The sequence below is a fragment of the Garra rufa genome, chromosome 1 (genome assembly GCF_049309525.1).
Source record: "Garra rufa chromosome 1, GarRuf1.0, whole genome shotgun sequence".
Lineage (NCBI taxonomy): Eukaryota > Metazoa > Chordata > Actinopteri > Cypriniformes > Cyprinidae > Garra > Garra rufa.
The window spans coordinates 39924677-39951047 of NC_133361.1; the positions used below are offsets into that span (position 1 = coordinate 39924677).

At 37.4% G+C, this 26371-nt stretch overlaps 1 protein-coding gene across 5 annotated transcripts in view; it reads right to left on the minus strand.

Annotated features, from left to right (window-relative positions):
- kcnc3a (potassium voltage-gated channel, Shaw-related subfamily, member 3a) overlaps positions 1 to 26371 on the minus strand; it is a 74593-nt gene that overhangs the window by 18134 nt on the left and 30088 nt on the right. For 4 of the 5 annotated variants that reach the window (XM_073840521.1, XM_073840514.1, XM_073840506.1 and 1 more), the window contains exons 2-3: positions 14156 to 15140; positions 8115 to 8321 (exon numbers count right to left, since the gene is read on the minus strand). In XM_073840521.1, coding sequence (XP_073696622.1) covers positions 8115 to 8321; positions 14156 to 15140 — 1192 coding nt within the window. The remainder of the gene's footprint in view (positions 1 to 8114; positions 8322 to 14155; positions 15141 to 26371) is intronic. The other variant, XM_073840530.1, reaches the window with a different exon arrangement.

Here is a 26371-nt window from a genome sequence, read left to right on the forward strand (position 1 = left end):
CACTCCTATGACCAATTACCATTTTTCGTCCAATTACCATAATATTTTAGCAGAATGTCCAAGTTGCTCTTTTCCATATAATGAAAGCGAATGACTACAGCTGTCAAGGCAAAACATTCAGTGATTACTTAAAGAGGATATCGGATACAAAATTCATTTTACATGGTGTTTTCATATAAATGTGTCTTAGCAGTGTGCGGACACAATGATAAAAATACATTCACTCCTTTTTTATAATCCCCCAAAAAACTAAACAGTCTTAATTATCAAACCGATTTGATTTTCTGAGCAGTATGATGTCATATTGCTCAGGCTCCACCCACGACCGCTGATGGAGCATATTTCCACCCTCAGCTAATTGTATGCTGTCCGCCATTTTCTCCGCGCTTAAACAGCTGTAGCGACAACAATGTCTCATAAGGAATGCAGGTGTTTTGTAGTTGGATGTAAAAGTGAACATAAGAGTCTTAATTTTCTCCCAACGTCAGAGCCACTAAGGATGCAGTGGTTTTTTTTTTTTTCATGGAAACGCACCACCAAAAACTCATAAAGAGAGGGGTGAAGTGAGCAGAGCTCATTATCATTTAAAAAGGCATGCACCGAAACAGGTCATTTTGAACAGAGCTGTTTTTGACAAGGTAAAAAGGGTGTTGTTTCAACAAAATCGCAAATAAGCACTGTTTCCATCCAACAAGTCAAAAGGAAACAAAATTGTCACTTCCTAATAAATTGGCACTAAATATCAATAAGAAAAGTAGGAGAAGCCACTGAATACAATAATTTTCATAAATAATAAATTACTTGCCCATAACGAGCAGTAAACAAATGTGGTCGTTGCTTTCGGTGGTGGATGCTGCTGTTTGGGAACGCAGTCGTGTAAGACAATTCTGGGAGGCAATCATACAGAAATACTTTGATGACAGGCTTTACTCTGGCATTTAAGAATGATACAGCTTTCCTGTAGCTCAGTGGTTAGAGCATGGCAGTAACAATGCCAGAGTCATGGGTTTGATCCCAGGGATTGCAAGTAGTTAAAATGTAAAGCAATGTAAGTCGCTTTGGATAAAAGCGTCTGCCAAATGCCTAAATGTAAATGTAACCATAACAGCATTTCAAATGCTGTGCAACAAGATCGGTCCGCTGATTAGTCAGGCTTTGCCGTCCCATAGCGCAATGTCACATGACTTTCTTGATGCGTATGGAGGAATTTATTCGGCAAATGCGTTTCCATCTCCCATTATTCACATTAACCCTTTTTAATACAAGTCAAAAACCAGCTTAAGCGAGCACAAAAAACTTTTTTGTGAATTTTTCGAAATGTGGCATAAGGTTTCTGATGTGATACTTCAAAATGCGTATAAAAAAAGGTGAGGCAAAAATAGATACAGTCTGGACATGTCAACACTAGTTGTTGAAAATTAGAATCAGAGCAGATTTTGGTGACAGATTTCACAGAAAATAATGTAGTGTAAGATGGGCACAATTTTTATAGCTTTAGACTAGGATTCCATCCAGTTGGAAGATATTAAACTTGTTCGATATTTAGAGCCCATTTTAGAACACATATTGTTTTCATTTGTCATGCGACTCCTAGCAACCGAGAGATGCAGATCAACACCGCCAGACAACCGAATGCAGTAGCAGCCTACATCACTTCTCAGACATTAAAAGACCTGACAAACAATAATTCAACATGTTCAATTAGCGAAAACAAGCGCCTATCAAACACATTGATCCGGCAAAAACCAAACTAATATGTAGTGTAGTGTATTCCAGCCTAGGATCTATCGATTTGTAGGTCAATTCTACGATTTTCTGTATGCATCGTGATTCTCTCAGGAATCAATTCTGAGCTTAATTTTTAACAGCAGATGGCACTTTAGGCTAGTTTTAAAATGCTCAAAGGTTCACGAAGAAGAGTGCGTGTGCATTCAACTGAGTATTTTAAGTGCCTAAATGTACTTGCACCTCGACTTTACCTTCACTTTATGAATTATTATTTTAATTTCAAGTGGTGTGTGTGTAAAGAACTGGAAGCAAGTAGAGTACGGCTGTTTCTGCATTCGGAAAATCACAGAATCAATCCACAAATCGATTTATTGTGACACCCCAATTCCAACCTTTAGTAATATAGATCACTATTATATTTTTATACTGCCTTTTTGTCCTTGTTTTAATCTTGATAAGCCATTCACAAACTGTATGGAAGACAGCAGCTTAGACATTCTGATAAACATCTTCTTTTGTGTTCCACTGCAGAAAGTAATATAGATTTGGATCGAAATAACAGCGAATAAATGAATTGTCATTTTGGGGTGAACTATTTTAAAACATCTATACCAACACTGAAAAGCAACAGCACAAATATAAACTCTCAGATATGCGTTCTTACAACATATAAAAATATACACGCATACAGGTCAATATTATGGAATCTATAAAGAAAATAAAAAATGAGAAAACATCCAAAAGGAAAACTTTTGACCTTTCCTGACTTGTTCTCTTTTGCATCCCTCAACATAATTGTAAGTGCACTTTGAAGAGGCACTGTGACCACAGTGTGAGAAAGAAAAAAAGGGAACAGAGAGTAAGGAGAAAGCAAAAAAATAGCCATTTACCCCTGATTTGGGTCTTACTGCATGAAAACTTTGCAGTGTTGATTTGTAACAATTGCATCACAGCCCTTTCAGTGTCCTGTTGCCATGGCAACAGCCCAGGTATGTCATTACAGCCCTATAAGAACTTACCTGTGTCTGTGGGTATCAGTATATGTGTTGCTGAGCTTGTTAGTGCCTGTGCTGTGTTTTACCTCACCTTAAATTCACTCATTACATGTCCGCATGACTATTAGACACATTTGTCACCTGATGTTTAGTGTATATGTGAGGTAGAATTGTGTCCCTGATCAGTTAGACTACAGGACTGTAGCACACATCCTAACAGCGTCAGAGCGCAGTGTTTCAGCACAGCCCCATTGAGCATTTGTTATCTACTCATGGCTAGAATATTGTAGTTCCCAGTTTCTGGTCCATGTAATGAAGGGTTTTCATCTGCTGGCTGTGATGAAACACTGGTCAGTGGACCCCAGAGTGGAGGGCAGTTCCAGGAGAGAGAAGAAACCAGCTTTATTCATGAAACAAAACAGAAAATGCAAATAAAACACAACCCTTCTCAGTGACCGTTCACCAAAACCCCTGAAGCATTAAAGGCATTCCTCGTTTGAGCTCTTTCTGGTATAGTGTGGGATGGCAATTATACAGCCCTACAAAGGCAAAACAAAATAACTACGCCAATAATGGAACTGGGGATGTTAGCTTAACTGATTTGATACTCAGTTTTCTTCTAAATTTAAACATAGTTGAGCCAATCCTTTTAGTTACAGGAGAATAATGCAATGTGTAGTTGCTGTGTTTTGCCTTTGAGTGGCAGTATAGCGAGCACTGAAACACTTTACAAAGACCTGAGGGGCACTCTAGTGAGGTGAAAGGTCACCGCTAGGGAGGAGAAGGAGGAGGAAGAAGTCACAGCAACACCGAATGGATTACAGTGCACACACACGACAACACACGAACGAGGGAAGACAGTGTAACAGTGTAGCAACAAGAGCTGACATACAAACGCATGACACGACACAACCTGAGGAAGGAGATAACACAACAACAGCTCGTCAGACAGGCGCACCTCAAAAACACACATCAGAAAATACAACATCCCCAAACACACACACAGACACACACACAAATTAAGCACAAATTAAGACATTTTCATTTCATCATATGTGTGTGAACGTGAGTGAAATACAACATCCCCAAACACACAAACTAGAATTAAGCAGAAATCACACAAATACCCTTCTGTCATATAAGAATTGAGATATTCAACACATTTTCATTTCATCGACGTGTGGGTGTGTGAACGTGAGTGTGTGTTGAACTATACTGGCCTGAGGGTTAACTTGTGTACAGTTCTTAATGTCTGGTGCTCAGTTCAGTCAAGAGAAAAGAGTGTGAAAGATGTATAAGTAGAATGAGAAGGAAAAAAATGAAATTAAGGAAATAATCACAGGCAAATACAATTAGAATGACAAAAGTTTACTTATTTGATATTTTTGAATAAAAAATGCTAAATATTACGTATTGCATAAAATTGGTTGATGTCGGATGTATGGGCAACAATTAGTGAAATGTTCTAGCAAGTATGCTGATTGATTGAAAACTGTTTCCAGGACAATATTTGGCTGAGAACTATTTGAAAATCTGGAATCTGAGGGTGCAAAAAAATCGAAATACTGAGAAAATTGTCCAAATGGAGTTTTAGCAATGCCTATTACTAATCAGAAATTAAGTTGATAAATTCCTTTTAAAATACATATATTTAAAATTATATTTATTAATAAAAGTAAAATAAAAAAGCCACCAAAATGACACTTATTAGTGATTATTTTTTTAATATTTTTTTCATTATTTATATTTATTTATAAAAGTAAAAATCAAAATGACCTTTTTATTTATTCTTTTTAAAATATATATTTTAAATCATTTATTTATATATATTTTATTAATTCTTTTTAAATATATTTTTTAATTATTTATATTTATTTGACAAAACTTTACGTTTGGGGGTAAAATGAGAGAAAGAGAGTGAGAAAGACAGAGATGAGGGAGCTAGTGCTATAATGACAGCCTTTATATACTGTAACGCTTAGTCTTTGAGATACACTGCCGTTCAAAAGTTTGGGATCGGTAGGATTTTTAATGCTTTTTGAAAAAGCTTCTTATGCCTACCAAGGCTGCTTTATTTGATCGAAAATACATAAAAAATGTTATATTGTTAAATATTATTACAATAAAGCTTTTCTATTTTACTATACATTAAAATCTAATTTGTTCCTGTAATCAAAGCTGAATTTTCAGCATCATTACTCCAGTCTTCAGTGTCACATGATCCTTCAGAAATCAATCTAACATGCTGATTTATTATTAATGTTGAAAACAGTTGTGCTGCTTTAATTTTGAACCTGTGGTACTTTTTTTTAGGATTCTCTGATGAATAAAAAGTTAAAAAGGACCACATTTATTTACAAAAGAAACATTTTCTAACGATACACTACTGTTCAAAAGTTTAGGGTCAGTGCATTTTTTATTCTTTCTTTTTTTGAAAGAAATTAATACTTTTATTTAGCAAGGATGTGTTAAATTGATAAAAAGTGATAGCAAAGATTTATATTTTGAATAAATACTGTTATTTTCAACTTTTTATTCATCAAAGAATCCCGATTCTAATAATAAATCAGCATATTAGAAAGATTTCTGAAGTATTATGTGACACTTAAGACTGGAGTAATGGCTGATGAAAATTCAGCTTCGCATCCCAGGAAGAAATTATATATTAAAGTATATTAAAATAGAAACCAATATTATATAGTCATAACATTTTTTTCTGTATTTTTGATCAAATAAATGTAGCCTTGATGAGCATAAGAGATTCTATAAAAAGGACTACAAGACTTACTGATCCCAAACTTTTGAACAGCAGTGTATATGTAAATATAAAATGGAGGTTTCAAAGCTATAGTCCAAGCAAACACTTACTCACATTTGAGTCAGAGACAAAGATGAAATACTGATTCTAGTCTGCTGTGAATCAGGGTCAGAAAAATTAAGTCTCAGGGCAAAAAATCCACCTAAAGTTACAGAAATGCCCCATGCAGAATTACTCTATTTTCTAAAATGTATATGTTTTATTATATATGTATATGTTGGGTTTATTATTTAAAAATGCATGTTTCAATATTTGAAGTGTATTCTAGCATTTTTGGGTTACAATGTCTAATAGACTACTCATTTCTCAATTTATTTTATATTTGATATAATTTAGAATTATGGAAATTATTTGTTTTTATTAGGTTAGAAATAAAATGCCCTTATTAAAGGCTAAAATAAATTAATTAATTCCAAAGACAAATTGCAAAAAATGACATTGTCCATTAATTCAAAAGTGAATTTCTGGCACTGTTCCTACTGTCCTACTGCGTGCATTTAGTCTGTGCAGATATTAAATACTTAAAGTCAGCGTAAAGCAATATTCACACCACAGAAAAAAATGTATTATTAACCACCCAAGCTAAATTTCAATGATAAAAAATGATGCTAATGTGCTGTAGTTCTAGTGGAGGGCCCATGCTCAGCCAATCCAGTGTGTCTATGAGACTGATTTCAGGCCGCCCAAAATTTCTGAACACAAAAATGGTGAAAAACTGTTTAACAGTCTAACTCCACAATTCAGCACTATTACAGCTCACAGTCTTTGTATTGTGTTTCAGCAATACATTTCTAACACTTATAATGTGTTTAGAAACAATTCTCTCAATTGCCTTTACACAGACTTTAAGTTAGATCAGTGTATAAATTGTCAAACAAAGACAGAACACATAGAAGACAGTATCCCCCCAGATTCAAAGGCATATTGTTCCTGTTAATGATAAAACATACTGCAAGTTTACTTAAGTCATGTACTTTAGTACTGAGTGTGGCTGCTTATGTTTGTATTTCATATCTTTAGTTGCTCTAAAGCATGAATGTGCTAAATATATTCTTTGCATATAAAATATATCCCTGTCAAATAGTAGTGTGCCAAATGGAATTAATTAAATATCGACCTCTATGCATTTGACTAACTTCTACGCTGCTTGTTACCTCTGATTCATTATGGTTTGATCCAAGAAGAGGCAGAATTGGCATTGAGGTCCTGCTGTAGCAGTGGCCCTTCCGGCTTGAACCACTCCTCTCCTGGGTTGGCGCCTGCAGCTTCTAGTGTGTTTGTGGGTGGGGAGTTGTAGGATTTGGTTGTGTAGAAAGGGGTTTATTTAAAATATGTGGAGGTTGGTGGAAAGGTGCAGGAGTAGGAAGGTATAATATATAGGGACAGGCAGTAGGTGTCAATCATGCCATAGCAAAAACAGAGCAGATACAAGTGGATGTGACGCGAAGTGCATGAGGTGCGGAAGATAAGGAGAAAAAAAGGCCAAGATGAGGGGATGGATGAAGGGAAAGAGACATGGGCAGAGACAAGCCAGGGTGGAAGGCCAGGAAGAGAAAGAGAATGAAGTAAAAAATCAATGAATGAGAGCAAGAAAGAGCAAAGGCAAGCCTGACAGATAGATAGATAGATAGATAGATAGATAGATAGATAGATAGATAGATAGATAGATAGATAGATAGATAGATAGATAGATAGATTTGAATTCCTACATTTTTACTGAATCTGAATTTAGAAAATCTGTCAAAAACAGGAATCAGAATTGGAATCTGCATTTTAATGCAAGGCAGCAAAATTAAATAATTAAATTGTTTTAAAAGCCTTGACACTTCATATATTTCAAAATATGTAATAAATTAAGCAAGATGGAAGAACACTTCTCCCAGAATGCATTATCTGTATTAAACTCAGTTTCCTGTCATTCCCATTTAAATTCCAATTTAACTTCCTCTGGGATGCAGCCAATTAAATGCAAACTCTTGAACTGAAAGAGAGCCAATTCTTTAATTCAAAATTTTGCACAACCCAGACAGATATATCGACAGACAGACAGACAGATAGAGCGACAGACAGACAGATAGATGGATAGACAGAAAGATAGCATTTGAAGAGCTTGTTGGCCAGACGCAGTGAGTTTGATATATCTCTTAATAATTTAACTTGTGCTAGGATTATTTTCACTGAAAAGTCCTGATTTTATCAAAGATTAAACACATTTAACAAAGATATGAATTGAATTATTACTGAGCTTTGCTAATGATGAGCGGCCTTCAGAATGATTGATGTGATGAATTATGAGGAGAAAAGCAAGAGGAGAAGGCGGGGAGCTAGACTGTTAGTATGGATGCGGGAGAGTCTGTTTTATGCGTATACCTCTGATGTACTTTGTAAAGTGTAAGTCAGTGCATGTATATTTGTGTATAAAATATATATATATTGCTACAATGTATGTGCCTGTGCCCTAATATGCAATAATAAGCATTTGAACATACAACTTACCTTTCCTGATCCTGTTCTTTGTGATGTACACTAAAAGTATGAGTATAATAACGTGTTTGTTTGTGGGTGCTGCATACCTTTCCTGACATTGCTGTCTGTGGTGCGGAACTCTCCGGTACTGAGAAGGAAGCAGGCCCTATCGTGGGGGTAACGCTCACGCCCCGTGCATGACCCCAACCCGCCGGTGGCCGGACTCCTGTCATCTGGCCCCAGCACCTGATCTATGGTGGGACAGTCCTCATTAGCCAGAGCTGCGTTTGCAGCATCTCCATTCTGCTTTGAGTCTGTTTTGAAAGGAAGAAAGAAAGAAAAAATAAAATTATTATTTGTGGTATGTGCATGTGATATTAGAGACAGTCATAGTAGCATGAAAAACCAGGGACGAGGGAAGAAAAAAGTCAGGGATGAAAAGGGATGAATAAAAGGGGCAAAAATAGAGATGCGCTACAAAAAGAGCAGCATCACTTGATTAAAATGGTGCAGGGGAACTCAGAACATCACATACACAAACACACACAACATGAATGAGTGCGTCTGAAAGACTGAGATGTGCACACACTCAAACAAAGAAGCTGCAGGGTCACTTGTTCTTATAGCTTCCGACACAGCTGTCAAATCTAATCTGATGTGAGTTACCGCTCAACAATTTACAGGAATAAGCCAGGGGCAAAGCCCGCTAAAGACATGGAGAGAGATAGAATGAAAAAGGAGGATGGGGAGGCGAGGGAGAATACTCGTTATGCAATTGGACCCCATATGAGGAAATTAAAAATATTTATCGGTGAAGACGGTAGTCCATGATGGGACGATGATGAACACGTTCACAGTAGAATGGTGACAAAGGGTGATGAATGGATGACACAAAAGTCTATATGAAAGGTCAAGGCATAAGGTTCACTACACCAGATATAACTCACTTTCCTGACAGCCATAAAATGACAATCATTGAAGAGATAATAAAAATACTTAGAATACAATAAAATAGGAAACATTTGTTCACCCTCGTTTCTTTAAAAATCCACATGGATTTATTTTATCGGTGGAAAACTAAAGGAGAAATCTAGCACAATGTTTAAGCTGCTCTTTTCATACAACAGAAGTAAATGGAAACCGTGGCTGGACTGCTTAAAACTTCTCATTTTTGACCCCATTCAGTTTCACGGTATAAAATGGAGCAGCTCAGACTTGTGTTTTCCACTGACAAAATGTCATAAGGGATTAGGGGCTTTCGCACCGGAGGAACCTTTTCATAGTTCCTAGAACTACTAGTGAAGGTCACGCTTTTTGGCGTGTTCGCACCGCAGGAACTAGGGGCGTATTTAGTTCTAGGAACTCCATTTGGGTGAACTAAATTAGCTTCATAGTAGGGTCTAATGATGCATCCAGACAACTCGAAATTAGGATTTTTCCCACCTCCTACTTGAAAATAATGTCTGGAAGTCGGATATCGAATCTGTGAACTCAGGACAAATCGTTCTACCCCGACCTCAGCAGAACGCGTCATTTAAATTCAAATTTAAAAACATTAGACATGTTAGCTTTTCGTCAGCCAAAGGCAGCATTTTGTTTTGTTTTTTTGTGTTTTTGCCATAATTTACAGAAATATGTTAACATGACGTGTGATTGACTAGAACTCACTGAAGTTGAAAATGGGACATTTCATCTCGGATGTTCCCTCTTCCAACCTTGTCTGGAATGCGGCATAATTCTATAGAGGGTTCGCACTTACGATTTGGTCAGTTACCCGGATGTGCGGCCATATTGGTGATACTCGGATGTAAACAACAGCATGGATTGCACGTTTAATGTACTACTGTTACAAAATAAGTTTGAAAGCTGCTAAATCACATAGAGAAGGACTTAGTAGGCAGGAAAGGGCGTGATATTTTGAAAAAAACTAAAGTTAATAGGTGGTCAAGATACGTACGAGTAGTATTAAGATATTAGCCTAATATTTCACCTACTGTACCTAAACCGGAAATGATAAGAACAAACAGAAATGTTGTCAAGATTCTTGCCCTGGAAATCCTGGTTCAGTTTGGCCAACCACAAACACATTTTGTTCCTCAGGTTTTTGTGCTCTTCTCCTTAATTTGTTAAAACATTTGCCAGTCTATAGTACTTCACTGTTTTTTAGTCCGACCAATTAGTACAGCCCAAATCATGACAATAACTGACAATTTTTAGTAGAAATAATCAGCAAAATATATAAGTTTCATTCGGTTCAGTGGCATTGTTTACGTTCAATGCTGCCAACATGGCCAATTGATGAGGCATCGTGAAAACACTCTATAGGAACTACCAGAGATGTATATGCATGCTGATTGGCCAAACGGATACCAAACACGGGCTACCTGGCATTTTTAAAAACTTGTGTAAACATATTTACTCCACGAACATGAAAAACAGCAATAATAATGGCATTTAGCTACCTGTTGTCTGAAGCGTTGTGTTCTTTTCTCAGCCTTGAGGATATGTAACACTGCAAGTTGTCATAAGAGATTTAGTCAGATTTTTGTGCTATTTTAATCGCGTAAATTGTGTTTACATTCCATCTCCGTTATCAAGAAACCCACGACACACAACAAAAACAGCTTAGATTACGGCATCCTCCATTCACTGGTTGTTTACGTTTGTAACTCCTGCGAATAAAGATGTCGCCGTTGACTGCGTCAAAGTTCTTGCTGCCGGTGCAAATGCAACCAGGAAAACGGTCCGAGGGGGAAATGGGTTCTCTAGGAACCACCATAGAACTATGCGGTGCGAAAGCGCCTTTGGGTGAACCTTTTAAAAAAAAACTTAAGCATAAAATCAAGTTACAGAATCAGAGCATCACTCACGCATGCCAAAAAAACCCAACACACTCACACATGGGGACGGGCGACAAACAAATGACTTTGTTATAAGTTGTTATACTTTTAGTTTTACACTACTTAACAGTGCACATGATGGATATGGTGCTAGCATTGTAGGTGTCAAGGGCATGTGGGATTTGAAGCTACAGGAGGGCACATGTGCTAAAGCGTTTCTTCACAGCAAGTATCTCAGGATGTTTATGCTCCCTTTTATTTCCTTGGGAACTTCCAGCTGTGAAAACTCCATGGATGAGCAAAACAAAAAGTAGGAGCCAAAAACTACAGCTGTCATCCACTTAAGAGGCAGCTTGTTCCAAAAAATGTTACTTTTTAGGAACAAACGATTCAAAGTCATCCTATTTATGTATCTTTGGTGTCGAAATCAACTAAAAATCGTGTGGCTGTAAGCAGAGTGCTGTTAATTTGAAAACTTGCCTTTATTATAGATCAAATATAGCATATGCTAATCTGAGAGGCCATGACTAATCTGCCTCGTGTTAATCTTAGCATGGGGTGTGTATATCTGTGTTCTGCACAGTAATGACAGACGGAGCTCTTGGCTGCATGAACTCACTGGCTCAACCTGACTGACACCTTCACGTGCAAAAACGGTGAAAAAAGATGTATTTTGATCCTTACAGCAAGAACAACTTTACTTGGGGAGCAAAATTAAGACCAATAGCAGTTGTTTTAAGGAGAATGTGTTTCTCCAGTGAGTATGCAAATTAACTGCACACACACATATAGTACTGCAAGCTCCATGTCAATCATCTACCGAAAGCTGTTTGCTAGATTCAGAATCTTCTGATTGGGTGAGATGTTTTCTGCTAGTCTAAGAAACTGATTGGATGCATGAAGCATAATCCTGCTATAATTTAAATAACATTCCTGTTCTCTGTCAAACTCGGCCGTGACAGCATAGTTTTGCATATTACTACTCTCAAATACTTGCGTGTGTGTGTGTGTGTGTGTGTGTACGTGTGTAGACGTTCTACAAGATTATATAAAAGACCCAGTTTAGGCAATGACAGTTCATTATAAAGAGCTTTAAGTGATGACCACAGGCATTTGAACTGAACTTCCTTGAAGGGTGAGATGGAGCTAGTTGACATCACACACAAAAATACACACACTTGAAGCGTTGGTCCTCAATAGCATTTTTTGCTCATATTATAGCAATTAATTGGGGGTTAGTTCACCAAAAAAAAAATGAAAATTCTGTCATTAATTACTCACATTCATATCGTTCCAAACCTGTAAGACCTTCATTCATCTTCAGAACACAAATTAAGATATTTTTGATGAGCTTTCTGACCCTGCATAGACAGCAAGGTAACTGTAATGTTCACAGGCTCAGAAAGGTAGTAAGGACAGCACTCAAATTGTCCAAGTGAGATCAGTGATTCAACCATAATTTCATAAAGCTACGAGAAATCTTTTTGTGTGCAAAGAGAACAAAAATAACTACTAACGCAGGAACCAGCTTTCTGATGTAGAATGTTCATCTCTCTTAGTTTATTGTCCATATATTCTGGTTCAAATAAGTAAAGTTAGGGCAAAAAACTGCAAGTCATCCTTTCAGTCAAAATCTTCAGTTTTTGATGACTGTTTTATGTACATTGTGCGTCTTCCTCAGCAGCACCACATGCATGCTTCGTGAATGCACATCGAACACCGACATGGAAGAGAAGAGATATTATCATAGCTTCATAAAATTATGGTTAAACCACTGATGTCACATGGACTATTTTAACAATGTCCTTACTACCTTTCTAGGCCTTGAACGTGTCAGTTGTGTTGCTGTCTATGCAGGGTCAGAAAGCTCTCAGCTTTCATCAAAAATATCTTAATTTGTGTTCTGAACACGAACGAAGGTCTTACAGGTTTGGAACGACATGAGGGTGAGTAATTAAAGACAGGATTTTAATTTTGGGGTGAACTATCTCTTTAAGGTGCGGTCACATTAGTGAAATGTAAGCAAAATTTTGCAGGCAACAAAATGAATTATCACTTGTCAACAGTGTTGGGGGTAATGCATTACAAGTAACGCAAGTTATGTAGTCAGTAAAGTAACGCATTACTTTTTAATTGACAAGAAAATTTACAAGTTACTTTTTCAAATAAGTAATGCCAGTTTTTTTCTCATTTGTGACCCTGGACCACAAAACCAATCATAAGGGTAAATTTTTTGTTATTATTGAGATAAATAAATAAATAAATAAATAAATAAATAAATAAATAAATAAATAAATAAATAAGCTTTCCACTGATGTATGGTTTGTTAGGATAGGACAATATTTGGCCGAGATACAACTATTTGAAAATCTCGAATCTGAGGGTGCAAAAAAATCTAAATACTGAGAAAATTGCCTTTAAAGTTGTCCAAATGAAGTTCTTAGCAATGCATACTACTAATCAAAAATTAAGTTTCATATATTTACGGTAGGAAATTTACAAAATCTCTTCATGGAACATGATCTTTACTTAATATCCGTAATGATTTTCGGCATTAAAAAAAATCTATAACTTTGTCCCATACAACGTATTGTTGGCTATTACTACAAATAAAGTACCTGTGCAACTTATGACAGATTTTGTGGTGCAGGGTCACATTTATTGATTGAAAGCTGTTCTGTCCTCCATACTAATAAGCAAAAATGACTCAAGATAAACTAACATTTGTTTCTTCTGTTTTATTATTATTGCTAAAGAGTGTTGAACTTCATTCTTCTGTGTTCTACAGTACAACCATGAATTTACTTTAACTTCAGCCTGAGGCTTTTGGTGTGAAAGGGCTTTTACATTTGCCAAAAATATACCTGGCAATAAAGCTCATTCTGATTCTCATTCTGATTCTGAATATAACTTTTTATATATTATAAATATATTATATTAAAAACAGACGAGCAAGCCCTGCCCAGATTTAAAAAGTAACGTAATTAGTTACTTTTTTAGGGAGTAACGCAATAATGTAATGCACTACTTTTAAAAGTAACTTTTCCCATCACTTCTTGTCAATAGTGTAGAAAGCACAGCTCACATAGTAGTCTGCATAGTGAATTCAAGTGACCAACTTGAAAATGAGCTAAATCTGCATGGGGAACTTTTCCGCCCTCATGCGAAACTCAATTTCACCCATTAAATTTCACAGAGCAACGGTAAACGTGACCGCACCTTTACTGTTGGAAATGTAATCTATTAGTGCAAAGATAGGTCACACACACAAAACATGTAAACACATGGGTACACTCACACACACACACCTGCTCTGTTAATCTCTATGATTTCCTCCTGTGCAAGAGGACAGTCTCCTGCCATGCTTCCAGAGACCACCATACTGCCCAGCACATTACCCATGATCCTGTGCGGCGAGGCAGTGGCCATGGCCAGGGCATCTGGCTTGCAGTAGTTGGGCGATCCAGGTTGCGGAGCCCGTGGGATGTGCTTGTTCTTCTTCTTGGGCAGCTTCTGCTTGGCCATGGCCAGAGAGTAGTACATGCCGAAGTTGTTCACAATGACGGGCACAGGCATGGCGATGGTCAGCACGCCCGCCAGAGCGCACAGGGCGCCCACTAACATACCAGACCATGTCTCTGGATACATGTCACCATAGCCCAGTGTGGTCATGGTGACCACAGCCCACCAGAAGCCGATGGGGATGTTTTTGAAGGTCGTGTGGGCGCTTGCCGTGGGGTCGTCCGGGTCGGCGCCGATGCGCTCGGCGTAGTAGATCATGGTGGCAAAAATGAGCACCCCGAGAGCGAGGAAAATGATGAGGAGCAAGAATTCATTGGTGCTGGCACGGAGCGTGTGACCCAGCACTCTCAGCCCCACGAAATGGCGCGTGAGCTTGAAGATTCTCAGGATTCGGACGAATCGCACCACACGCAAAAAGCCCAGGACGTCTTTGGCCGCTTTCGAGGAGAGGCCGCTCAGCGCCACCTCCAGGTAAAAGGGCAGGATGGCTACAAAGTCGATGATGTTCAGCGAGCTCTTGAAGAACTCGGGCTTGTCCGGGCAGAAGATGACGCGGGCGAACACCTCGATGGTGAACCAGATGACGCACACACCCTCCACGTAGGTCAGCCAGTTGTCAGTCACTACCTCATACACAATCTCCTCCCGCGTGACGTTCCCCACAGTCACGTTCTCTGTCTTATTGTAGATGGTGTTGAAGGCCTCGTGTGTCTCCAAGCAAAATGTTGAGATGGAGATGAGGATGAACAGGAGCGAGCCGAACGCCACATACTGAAAACAGAGAGAGGAAGACACAGAGAGAGACAGAAAGACACAAAGAGAGATGAGAAGATGAGCACATTAATATTATACAGTGGAATCAGTGAGATCCCTATTGGAATTAAGAAGTGTTACAGTGCTTAGAGCTGTAGTGTGTCATTACTGTGGCAAAACAGCAAAAATAATGACAGATTTAAATATTGTTAGATGCCAAATTAAAGTTGTGTTCCAAATGATGTACTAAACAATACGTATTTTTTGGAAGGGTATTTTCTCATTCAGCATCAAAGTGATAGCCACAAGAGTAAAGCCACAAGAGTAAAGTGCATGAAACCATTTTTTTCAGTTAAATATATGCAACATCCAGGTATTTGAAGTGTACTTCTTCGTGTTGAATTTTCACCATGAACACACAACTCACATTACCAAATGGCATAGAATAGTGTATAAGCATGTAATTGGGAGCACAGCTTACTTTTTGTAAAATAAAATAAACATGTTACAAGCTAAAGCTAACCTGGAGAAGCTGAAATTCTAAAAAAAAACCGTTTCATTCTTTCTCCCACATTAATAGTGCACATAAGAGGTGTGCAAGTGCGCATGCACGACCAAAATAAAAAATGCTCTGCATAAATATGCTGTAAAAATGACTGTGAATGTAACAGTAAAAGACTGTAAAAAATGCTACAGTAAAAGCCTGTTAAATAGTTAGCGGTAAGTTCCCCTAATATATACAGTGAAAAACTGTATATATTTGACGTATATATTTGTATATATTTTAAAATGTACAATTTTATGGTAGTATACCGTTTTCAGAAGTGAAAAGAATGTAAAATTTACAGTGAATAACCGTAAATTGACATTACCAGAATTCCCTGCATTACATTACATGTTTTTTGTTAGAATAACTGTTTCTTATTTTTTTATGATCGGTTTTGTACACTAGGGTTATATGTTACAGCAATTGTTAAATTAATGTTTATTGCATTATTTTAGTTTCATGTGTGTTACCATGATGGTGTTTAGTGTTTGTGCAAATGATACTGTGCACCTTCTATGTATGTTAATAGTTAATATTTATAGCTTTAGATTATATATTATATAGATTGTGATGGGCTTTGTTTCATCATGTGACTTTCTCATCACCACCTGCTTTTGGTGGTTATCAGTGTATTACAAATGTACAAAACAGCTTTCAGTACTTCTATAGGTTGGTATATTAACATTTTATCAGTTAATGAAATTACAGTATGTAAATGTAAGTTTAAGATAAAACCATAAAACCTAAAACGTTGCTACCAAATTCTATACCAAATTCTAGCAACCACAGCTGTCATTTTTTACTGTAAATTTTACAGAATTTTTTTTTTACAATGTAAGCTCAGACCGCTCATATGCATACTAACATGGTTGACAGCTCTTCATGCACAACAACCGTTTTAGATCGACTAGTTGTAATACTGTATAAGATTTCTATTCGAAATAAAAGCATAAATATAGCATAAAAACTGTGCATTTGCCAGCAACCCGCCAAAATAAAATGATTTTAGGTTTGAAAATGTTCAAAATTCATATAAAAATAAAGAAAATAGAAAGAAAAAAGTAAATATTAGCACTGTGTTTTTTTAAGTGAACTATAAAATAATTGTATTTTTATTTAATACTTATTTTTTATTTATAAATAAATAACATAGAATAGTATTATCACACTTCTTTTTTTAAATTTTATTTTAAAATTAAGTAAATAAATTGTAATGATACTATTATACTAAAAATTACTATTAATTATTTTACTTTTTTAAAGTCACACTATGTGCAGTGTGAGCACCAAACCAAATCGTCAAAAAAATATGTGCACCCCTGCATTATTATGTAAAATTGTAATGTAACAATAATAGTTATTTTAATGGCTTTACAATTTAAGCATCATAATCTATGTGAATGCATCAATATGATTCAACACATGTTATTATAGACCAGACTTAAAATGCAACACTCAATTTAAACATTTAAGAGGGAGAACCTGTTTGGTCTCTCAATACAACAAAGGATTTTTGCCTGAAAAAAACCTTTTCTCTAGATTTTCTAAATGAAATGGCAAATGGCCAGTCTTTCCTTTCTGTGCTTAAACCCAAGCTTTTGGTATCGGGTACACAAGCACAGGGAAAGACCCTTAAAAATAAATAGTCTACATGACAGAATAAGCAGTTGAACATTCAGAGGCAATGCAGTTTGGACCACTGCAGAGGTCTTATTCAATCACAAGGAGATGTACTACAGATAGAGGGCGCCAAATACTACAACAAAACAGCAGAAGTGCTCTGAGAATAGTGGGAATGGTGTGAATGCAGCAGTCTCATTGACACGCTGCACTGAGGAAACACCACAGAGGGAGAAGATGGGGGTAAAGCAGACTCTGTGAGTAAGACGAGGAGAATGGATGATGCAGGCAGAAAAAAAAATGAGAAGAGATGGCGTGTATACAAAGACCTGTAACGGAAGGGGAAAAAGGGAGAGGAAAAAAAGGTATATTTAGAAAATCTGAGAGCATAAGCAAATGGAAGGGGGAGAAAAGGGGAAGGGAGGGGCCAGTGAATTATAGCAGTGTGCGCTGTGCGTGGTCACCATTCTGAAAACAGAGATGTCATGTTGGCTCTCCTGCAGATAGATGTGCATTGATTGGCTAGTGCACGTCTCTTGTTAAAGCCCACAGCCTCTTCTCCTATCACCTGCAATCAATATAATCTGTTTAACTCAGTCCACCTCAGTGCCAGCATCCATACTATGATTTTTTTTATGTAGGCCGTCATTACAGCCGTTCATTTGAAAGTGTGTGTGCGTGTGTGTGTGTGCTTCTGCTGCCGTTCCCCCTCTGCAGTGCTCACATTATTCTCCCCACTCCCCGCTCCTCAGTTCTCCCCCTCCTCTCTGTCAGTCCACACTTGCCCCTCCTCCCTTTACTGGGGTAAACCATTCCTTTTGCAGAGCAATATCTGTCTCTAGTCTTCTGACTCCTCTGCACTGACAGTCCACCTACCCTGTTATCATTTTTTTCGGTCTCTGTGGCTTTTCTGCAAGGTGCCCAAATGTCCCACACATTTCATAATGACATGGCAGACATTTACACTACAAAAACAATTATAAATCAGTATTTTTAATCTAAATGCATTTACATGAGAAGCAAAAAGAGAAGAAAGTACTTCACCTTTTTTGAGTACATATCATTAAATTGTGTTAGATTTAATAGAAAAAAATATATATATTTATTCTCTGATAAGAAGACTTTCTTCCGTATTGTGATGTACATGATGTGGACCCTTCACAGGGACTTTGATTGACAGGCGATCTGACCAATCATAACATAGAATCTGACATTTTTGCCCGACAAACTAGACAGGAGAGTAGATTAACTTCAGGTAGGGCTGTCAATTTTTTATTTTATTTAGAATATATGTTGAATTTAAATTTAAAACCCACATACAAATTTAAATGTTCATTTTAGGTGTGCTTTAAGGAGGAAGCCTTATCAGTGGGGCAAGAGATGCGATGACGATGTAATCGTCATTGGATTATAATGTTTTTATTAGCCTATCCATTTGAAGCCACTAGATGCGGCGCTGTTGCGTTGTTCATAAAGAACACAAGATAGACACATGTTTAGAAACCCATGTTAAATGAATGAAAGCTCAACTTTGAAAAAACATATCTTAAGACTTTATGGCTGGTTTTTCCCTATCCCACTGAATCACATGTTTTTAAATGTAAAAAGTACTCTGTGTGATTGGCTTTCAGTCCTTTGTATTAAGCTCAAACATACATACATGATGCTGTTTTGTTTATAGTTGTTTAATCAACTTAATTAATTATAATTGGTTCAGAAATATTATTTTAATCATAAGGCACTTTTTTCACAAATAGATTTTTTCACCCCAACTGAAATTATGAATTTAAAATTTGAATATAATTTGAATTTTGGTAACATTTAAGTTCAAATTTCGAATTTAGTTTTTCAGCCATTTGAACAGCCCTAATTACAGTGGACATGAACTTGAAGTCTTTCCGCAGTTAAAACAAGAAATCTTCTAATCTTCATGCATGTTTATTTTGCGCTATAACTAGTAAAGAGGAAGAGATTATCGGTTCACGCGCCGCTTGAACTGAGGCACTAACGCGACCTGTCTCGACACATTAAAGAGCCACAAAATGGTATTTGTTTTTCATTTTTAACAATATTACCAAATTTGAAAGCTGAGACGTTGTTTCATACTTAAAGTAACCTGCTCTGTCTTGCCGGTTGGCATGTTGACAGTTTTCTCTTTGCTCCATGATGTAATTTTCACTGCATGAGAACATGGCATGTGGCGTGAGAGCGGATTATCAGATGTAGCAACAGTAGCGAAGGGGGGACAGGTCTTTGCATAGAGTCAATTATGGGAAAAGAAAAGAATTCATCAGTTGTTGAATAGATTTGAGATGCGGCTGCTGTTCTCAAATAAATTAAATATATTTCGATGAAACATTACAAGGTAAATTTTCACAATAAGATCCTATTAGTAAATGTATCTTATTTTAAAGAGGTTTATATTTAAAAAATAATACAAACAAACTAATTACACTCTAAAAAATGCCCAGCGCTGGGTGAAATATGGGCAAACCTAGCGACTGGGTTGTTTTGACCAAGCGGTTGGGTTACATGTTTAACCAAACTTTCCTGGGTAGTTTTATTTAACTCAGCTATTGCATAAAAAATATTATGTGGCTTAAAATGAACCAGAAACATAATTACTGGAAGCACCAGCAATAATCAAAAGGTGAACATGTATTAATAAGCAATTTACAAAAAGGTTTATTATTTAATTATTATTCAACTTTTTAATACATTATTATTGAACATATAAATAAATGTTAGTTTCCCACCAACTTTGGGTTCAAAAATGTCATTTTTAAATAAAACTTGGGTTAAACATTTAACCAAACCACTGGTTCAAAACAACCTAATCGCTGGGTTTGACCATATTCACCCAGCTCTGGGCTGTATTTACCCCAGCATTTTTAAAGTGTATGAAAGGTGCACAGATATACCACTTTCAGAGGCCAAAAAACAAAACAAAAAAACACACATGAAGATACAGACACAAACAAACTTACTTAACCATTTGAGTTAAGACACCTAAAAAAAAACAGTTTTAAGGACATCTCTCAAATAGCTGTAGTCAGGTCAATCCTCCCATGACGAACAAGAAGCAGTCAAATGAAGGACTGAGGCATCCTGGGAGAATTAACTAATTCCCCAACCCGATTAGCATGAACTAATTTAACGAACCCATCTTGTCGTGCCCTCAAAATCCTGATGAGGGACCAGTTTGTGTGTCAAGCAGACACGCTACCACGCACGATGTCACCACTACTCCACACGTTCTGCTCCAGATACAAGTCAGCTCCAAACTCTCAACCCTCGGATCACAACAGGGATGCATTGGTGGTAAAAATGAGATATCATTTGAATTTGACAAGACATCAGTTTTCTGTAATATTCTGGAGAGGAAAGTGGGAAAATGTTGCTGCAAAATGTAATATTATTTGCATAGTACATATTATAACATACCATGGACAAGATGGATTAAGATCAATTAAAATCAATCTAAATCTTAATTTTTCCAACACCTGAATTCAGTATCTAACAGTCTTCAAGCCAACTGGTAGTCGCCACTCATTTGCAAGAAGCTAAACTCAACTAAATCTCAACTTTGGCAGACACTCAACATACTCACATCACTAAAGTGACTGAAACTGGCCAACTCTTTGTAAACTGTGAACGCCCCTTTATTTCACAGACACAAAACCTCAGTGCTTATGCAAGAACAGAATTGGGTTTTTCTTGTATCACTGCAGTCTGGCTCCACAGTTGTGGAACGAAGTCTAAGAGCATCACTGTTTAAAGATTTAGAGGATGAATAAGGACTCTAGCAGGAGAGACTCTCCTGGAATGAAGTAACTCTTCACCATAATGCCTTAATGCCACTCCTGGGAGTGTGGACACGCTCCTAATGGCTGTTTGCTGCCCACAGTTCTGCTCTTGTTCCTGTATTCCATTACAAGATACTCTGATGCTATGGACATGTTTGTACCCATCATGACCAGCTTTTTCTGTAAGAAAGGCTGCGTGAAATATGACCTCTGGAGATGGCGGCTGCTGATTCGATGCTGTCAAACGTTCTAAAAACATGCCGAAACATACCAGACAAAAAATGAAGAAGGGTGTGTGCATGCATCTAAATGTTGTGTCCTAAAACCAGCCTCCCTTAGACTTAGGTGTATAAGACACAATATCAGAACCATAGAAGAATGCGAATGGATTTTCTGCGTTAGATTGAGTGTACAGTATAACCTTTATGACCAGTATGACTTTTTCTAGCACACTAATCAAGACAATCATTTAGGTTTATCATTGAATTTCGCACTTTTCTGGGCCCTACATCAATATATATGACAGGGTGTCTACAGGTTTGACCAAGTTAAATTTAAGACATTTTAAGACTTTTTAATACCATTTTCAAACAAAATTTAAGACCAAATTGAAAGTCCCGCAAAAGTCTAGCACAAAACTATGAAGATATTTTAAATTATTATTTTATTTAACTGATTATTCTTGGGAATATTCAACAGAAAACACTATTCCAGAAGAAGAAATTATTTTCTATTCCATGACAAAGTCAAGGCTCTCACACACTTTGAAGCCAATGTAACAGTGTAACAAACACGGATTTTGAGTCATGGATCGGATCATTTTTCGGATCAGAAAAAAAAAAAAGTTTGTTTTTTCCTAATTACTGAATGCTTACTTTAGGTAGGCTACTTCTCATCCACAGCAAAAACTACTATCTGAACTAAAGTTCAGTAACAAAACAAGAACAATTACACAAATGACAAGTGTAAATGAATACAACATAAAGTTAGTAATAAAATCAATAACACTAGTATTCAGGAGGGGAAATTTAATAATTAATTGTAAAATAACTAGTGTTTCTCACTGCAGGTATTTATAGGACGCTGTCTCTTTAAGGCCAAATGCACGCATCTCTTTCTCAGCTGTTTCGGTTCACTGAAGACATAAACGACTGTTAAACAGAATACCAAAACGGGTATTAAGGGGCCGTTCACATGTCGCGCCTAAAAACGCGTGGAAAACGCTAGGCGCGCCGCTTTCTTCCTTGTCAACAAAGCGCTCGGGCGCTTGCGCTCCGGAAGCGTCTGCCGTTTCTAAGCAACCATCAGCCGCACTCTAGCTCCAAGCTGCGGTGCGCTTGCTGCATTCTGAAAAGTTGAGATGTTTTTATCTCGATGCGGCGCGGACGCGCCTGGAAAAAACGAGCGCGTCGCACCGCGTGCGCGTCGCGACCGCGTCGCTTCCAATATGCGCGCGCAAGCCGCGCGGCTCCATTTGAAATAACGAACTTGCGCGCGCAAAAGACGCTTCATGTGAACGGCCCCTAAGACATGACTTGGTATGTACGTTTCCGTTCAAATAGCAGTTAAAGAGGAATCAATCTGTGTGAATCGCGCCGCGCGCCTCTCTCTCTCTCTCTCTCTCTCTCTCTGCGCGTGCTCGCGTCAGGTGTGTGCGGCAACGTAAAAACATGTGCTAATTATAAACTTTTACTCTATGATGGTTAAACTTAACAGTTAATCTGCAAATCAAATGCGTGTAGTTGGGCGGAAACCCGCTAAATCTGGCAACACTGAGGCGTTGTCAAGCAAGCGCGTGTCTAGCAACAGAACAGATTTAGAACGTGCGCAGGAGATTCTCCTCAAAACGATAAACTTTTCCTTTTCAAAGTGTAAAAAATTTAAGACCCTTGGATTTAGATTTAAGACAAATTAAGACATTTAAAGGCCTTATTTTAGGACAACGGAATTTAAGACTTTTTAAGACTTTTTAAGGATCCGCGGCCACCCTGTATGACTGTGGGTATAAATGTTCACATTCTCTGAATGAAATTTATAGATGGAACAGATTCAAGCTGGAGCTCAGCAGCTTGTCAGAAAATGAATGAAGAAGCTACCACCATGAACTATACGCTCTACTATAAGAATTCTTTCACATGATTCTCACACACCAAGAAAAAAAGAAAGAAAAACATATTTTGTACAGAAAACTATTAGCAGCCTTTATGTATTTTTGTATATATATATATATATATATATATATATATATATATATATATATATATACACACACACACTCATCGGCCACTCATACCGGGTTGGACCACCTTTTGCCTTAAGAAATGCCTTAATTCTTCATGGCATAGATTCAACAAGGTACTGGAAATATTCCTCAGAGATTTTGGTCCATATTGACATGATAGCATCACGCAGTTGCTGCAGATTTGTCAGCTGCACATCCAGGATGTGAATCTCCCGTTCCACCACATCCCAAAGGTGCTCTATTGGATTGAGATCTGGTGACTGTGGAGGCCATTTGAGTACAGTGAACTCATTGTCATGTTCAAGAAATCAGTCTGAGATGATTCGCGCTTTATGACATGGCGCGTTATCCTGCTGGAAGTAGCCATCAGAAGATGGGTACACTGTGGTCATAAAGGGATGGACATGGTCAGCAACAATACTCAGGTAGGCTGTGGCGTTGACACGATCACGATGCTCAGTTGGTACTAATGGGCCCAAAGCGTGCCAAGAAAATATCCCCCACACCATTACACCACCACCACCAGCCTGAACCGTTGATACAAGGCAGGATGGATTCATGCTTTCATGTTGTTGACGCCAAATTCTGACCCTACCATCTGAATGTCGCAGCAGAAATTGAGACTCATCAGACCAGGCAATGTTTTTCCAATCTTCTATTGTCCAATTTTGGTGAGCCTGTGCGAATTGTAGCCTCAGTTTCCTGTTCTTAGCTGACAGGTCTTCAAGGTCTTCTACTGGTGTAGCCCATCCGCCTCAAGGTTCGACGTGTTGTGCGTTCAAAGATGCTCTTCTGCATACCTCGGTTGTAACGAGTGGTTATTTGAGTTACTGTTGCCTTTTTATCAGCTCGAACCAGTCTGGCCATTCTCCTCTGACCTCTCGCATCAACAAGGCATTTGCGCGCACAGAACTGCCGTTCACTGGATATTTTCTCTTTTTCGGACCATTCTCTGTAAACCCTAGAGATGGTTGTGCGTGAAAATCCCAGTAGATCAGCAGTTTCTGAAATACTCAGACCAGCCCGTCTGGCACCAACAACCATGCCACGTTCAAAGTCACTTAAATCACCTTTCTTCCCCATTCTGATGCTCGGTTTGAACTGCAGCAGATCGTCTTGACCATGTCTACATGCCTAAATGTATTGAGTTGCTGCCATGTGATTGGCTGATTAGAAATTTGCATTAACGAGCAGTTGGACAGGTGAACCTAATAAAGTGGCCGGTGAGTGTATGTATGTATATATATATATATATATATATATATATATAATTTAATTATTATGCATCGTATCCTAATTTTAGGATAATTAAGCACATTTCACCCTTGAATTTTTATTACTATAAAGCATCTGATACTGTCTTTCTTAATATATTATCATTATTACTTTATTATTTCTTTACTGTATTACATTTTAAAAAATGAATAAATTGATTTTTAAAGGAATAGTTTACCGAAAATAGAAAATTCTGTCATTAATTACTTTGTTCATCTTCTGAACACAAATTAAGATATTTTGATGAAATCTGAAAGCTTTCTGAAGAATAAATGCACATGCATCATTGTATTCTCGATAATGGCAGAGGACTGTCCCAGGAGAAAAGAAATCATTGAATACATTCGTTATTTTTGTTTAAAAATATCTTAATTTTTGTTTTGAATATGAACAAATGTCTTACAGGTTTGGAACAACATGAAGGTAAGTAATTAATGACAGAATATTCATTTTTGTTTGAACTATCCCTTGAAAATGCTACCATATGTATTAATACTTTAGAATTAATATATTAATCTTTTTCAAGTTACAGAAATTACAATGAGACTACATAAATAAAACATAGCATAAGATCATCAACTGTACGTTTCTTTTCTTTTTTGTACATTTATATAGGAGTACGCTCCAAGTGAAAGCCCACAGTCCATTTAGGATTAGCACAATCATCATCTTTTTTTAGAAAATTGCAGAAACTGTTCCAGAAAGCTCAGGAGAACCTTCAGCATTACTTGGCTTGAGAACGGTCGAGTAAGTAAGTAAAGCGAGCTATTCCAAGAGGAGCATTTAAGTGTTGCTTTTCCCAGAGACACTGTGTCAGCTCTGTGGGACACGCCTGCTAGATTTCTGGAGGAATTGACTGCTGAGCAAATACTAAAAAACATACTCTAGCAAATCAGGAGGCCTGATGAGATCAAAAACCAATGCATCATGTCTTACAAAACAACAATATTTTGTTGTGTTGTGCAGAACGCTGTACAAAACACAGAACTGCACATTCTCTGAAGCAGGAAAGGTCAAAGCTTTGGTCTCAGATCCCTCTGAACATTGTTCTCACACCAGTGGTGTGTGCGCGTGTGCTGCATAGTGTCATTGCTCACACTGAGTCAATGTATTAGTTCTTAATTCCTAATATTCAAAACCTACTAGTTATGTAATATACATGTTGATTCTAATGGAGGAAAGCACACTTTCAATGGCGGCCACACTCAGTTTACTGCGTAAGTTAAAACCCTCAACACGTTATTGTACCATCACTTGTTACAGAGACCTTGAATATGAATATGGTCAGTGTTACAATTTGTACATTTGAATAGTGACCTAATAATGGGGGGGTTGCTACATCAGCTGTTTTATGTTCAGTTTACACAAAACACATTTTCACTCAAGAAAACTTATTTTAAACTTAAAGGGAACATCAGATGCCCATTTCCCACAAGTTAGTATGATTCTGCAATGTCTGCAACATACTCTGGTTAAAATTCAAATGTTCAATGTTCGTGTAAAACAGCACCCTTTTTAGCTTGTCAAAACAGCTCTGTTCACAGCGAGCCGTTTTGGTGCATGGCTCTTTAAATGATAATGAGCTACTGCTTACTCCGCCCTTCTCTTCTGTTTTTTGTGCATGTGTGTGTGTGTGTGTATTTGGTGCAGCATTACCATCAAAACAAAACTAATCCACTGCATCCTGAGTGGCTCTGATGTCAGGTGAAAAATGAAGAAAGCATTTGAGAACTATGCATATATTAAATGACCTTTAGCA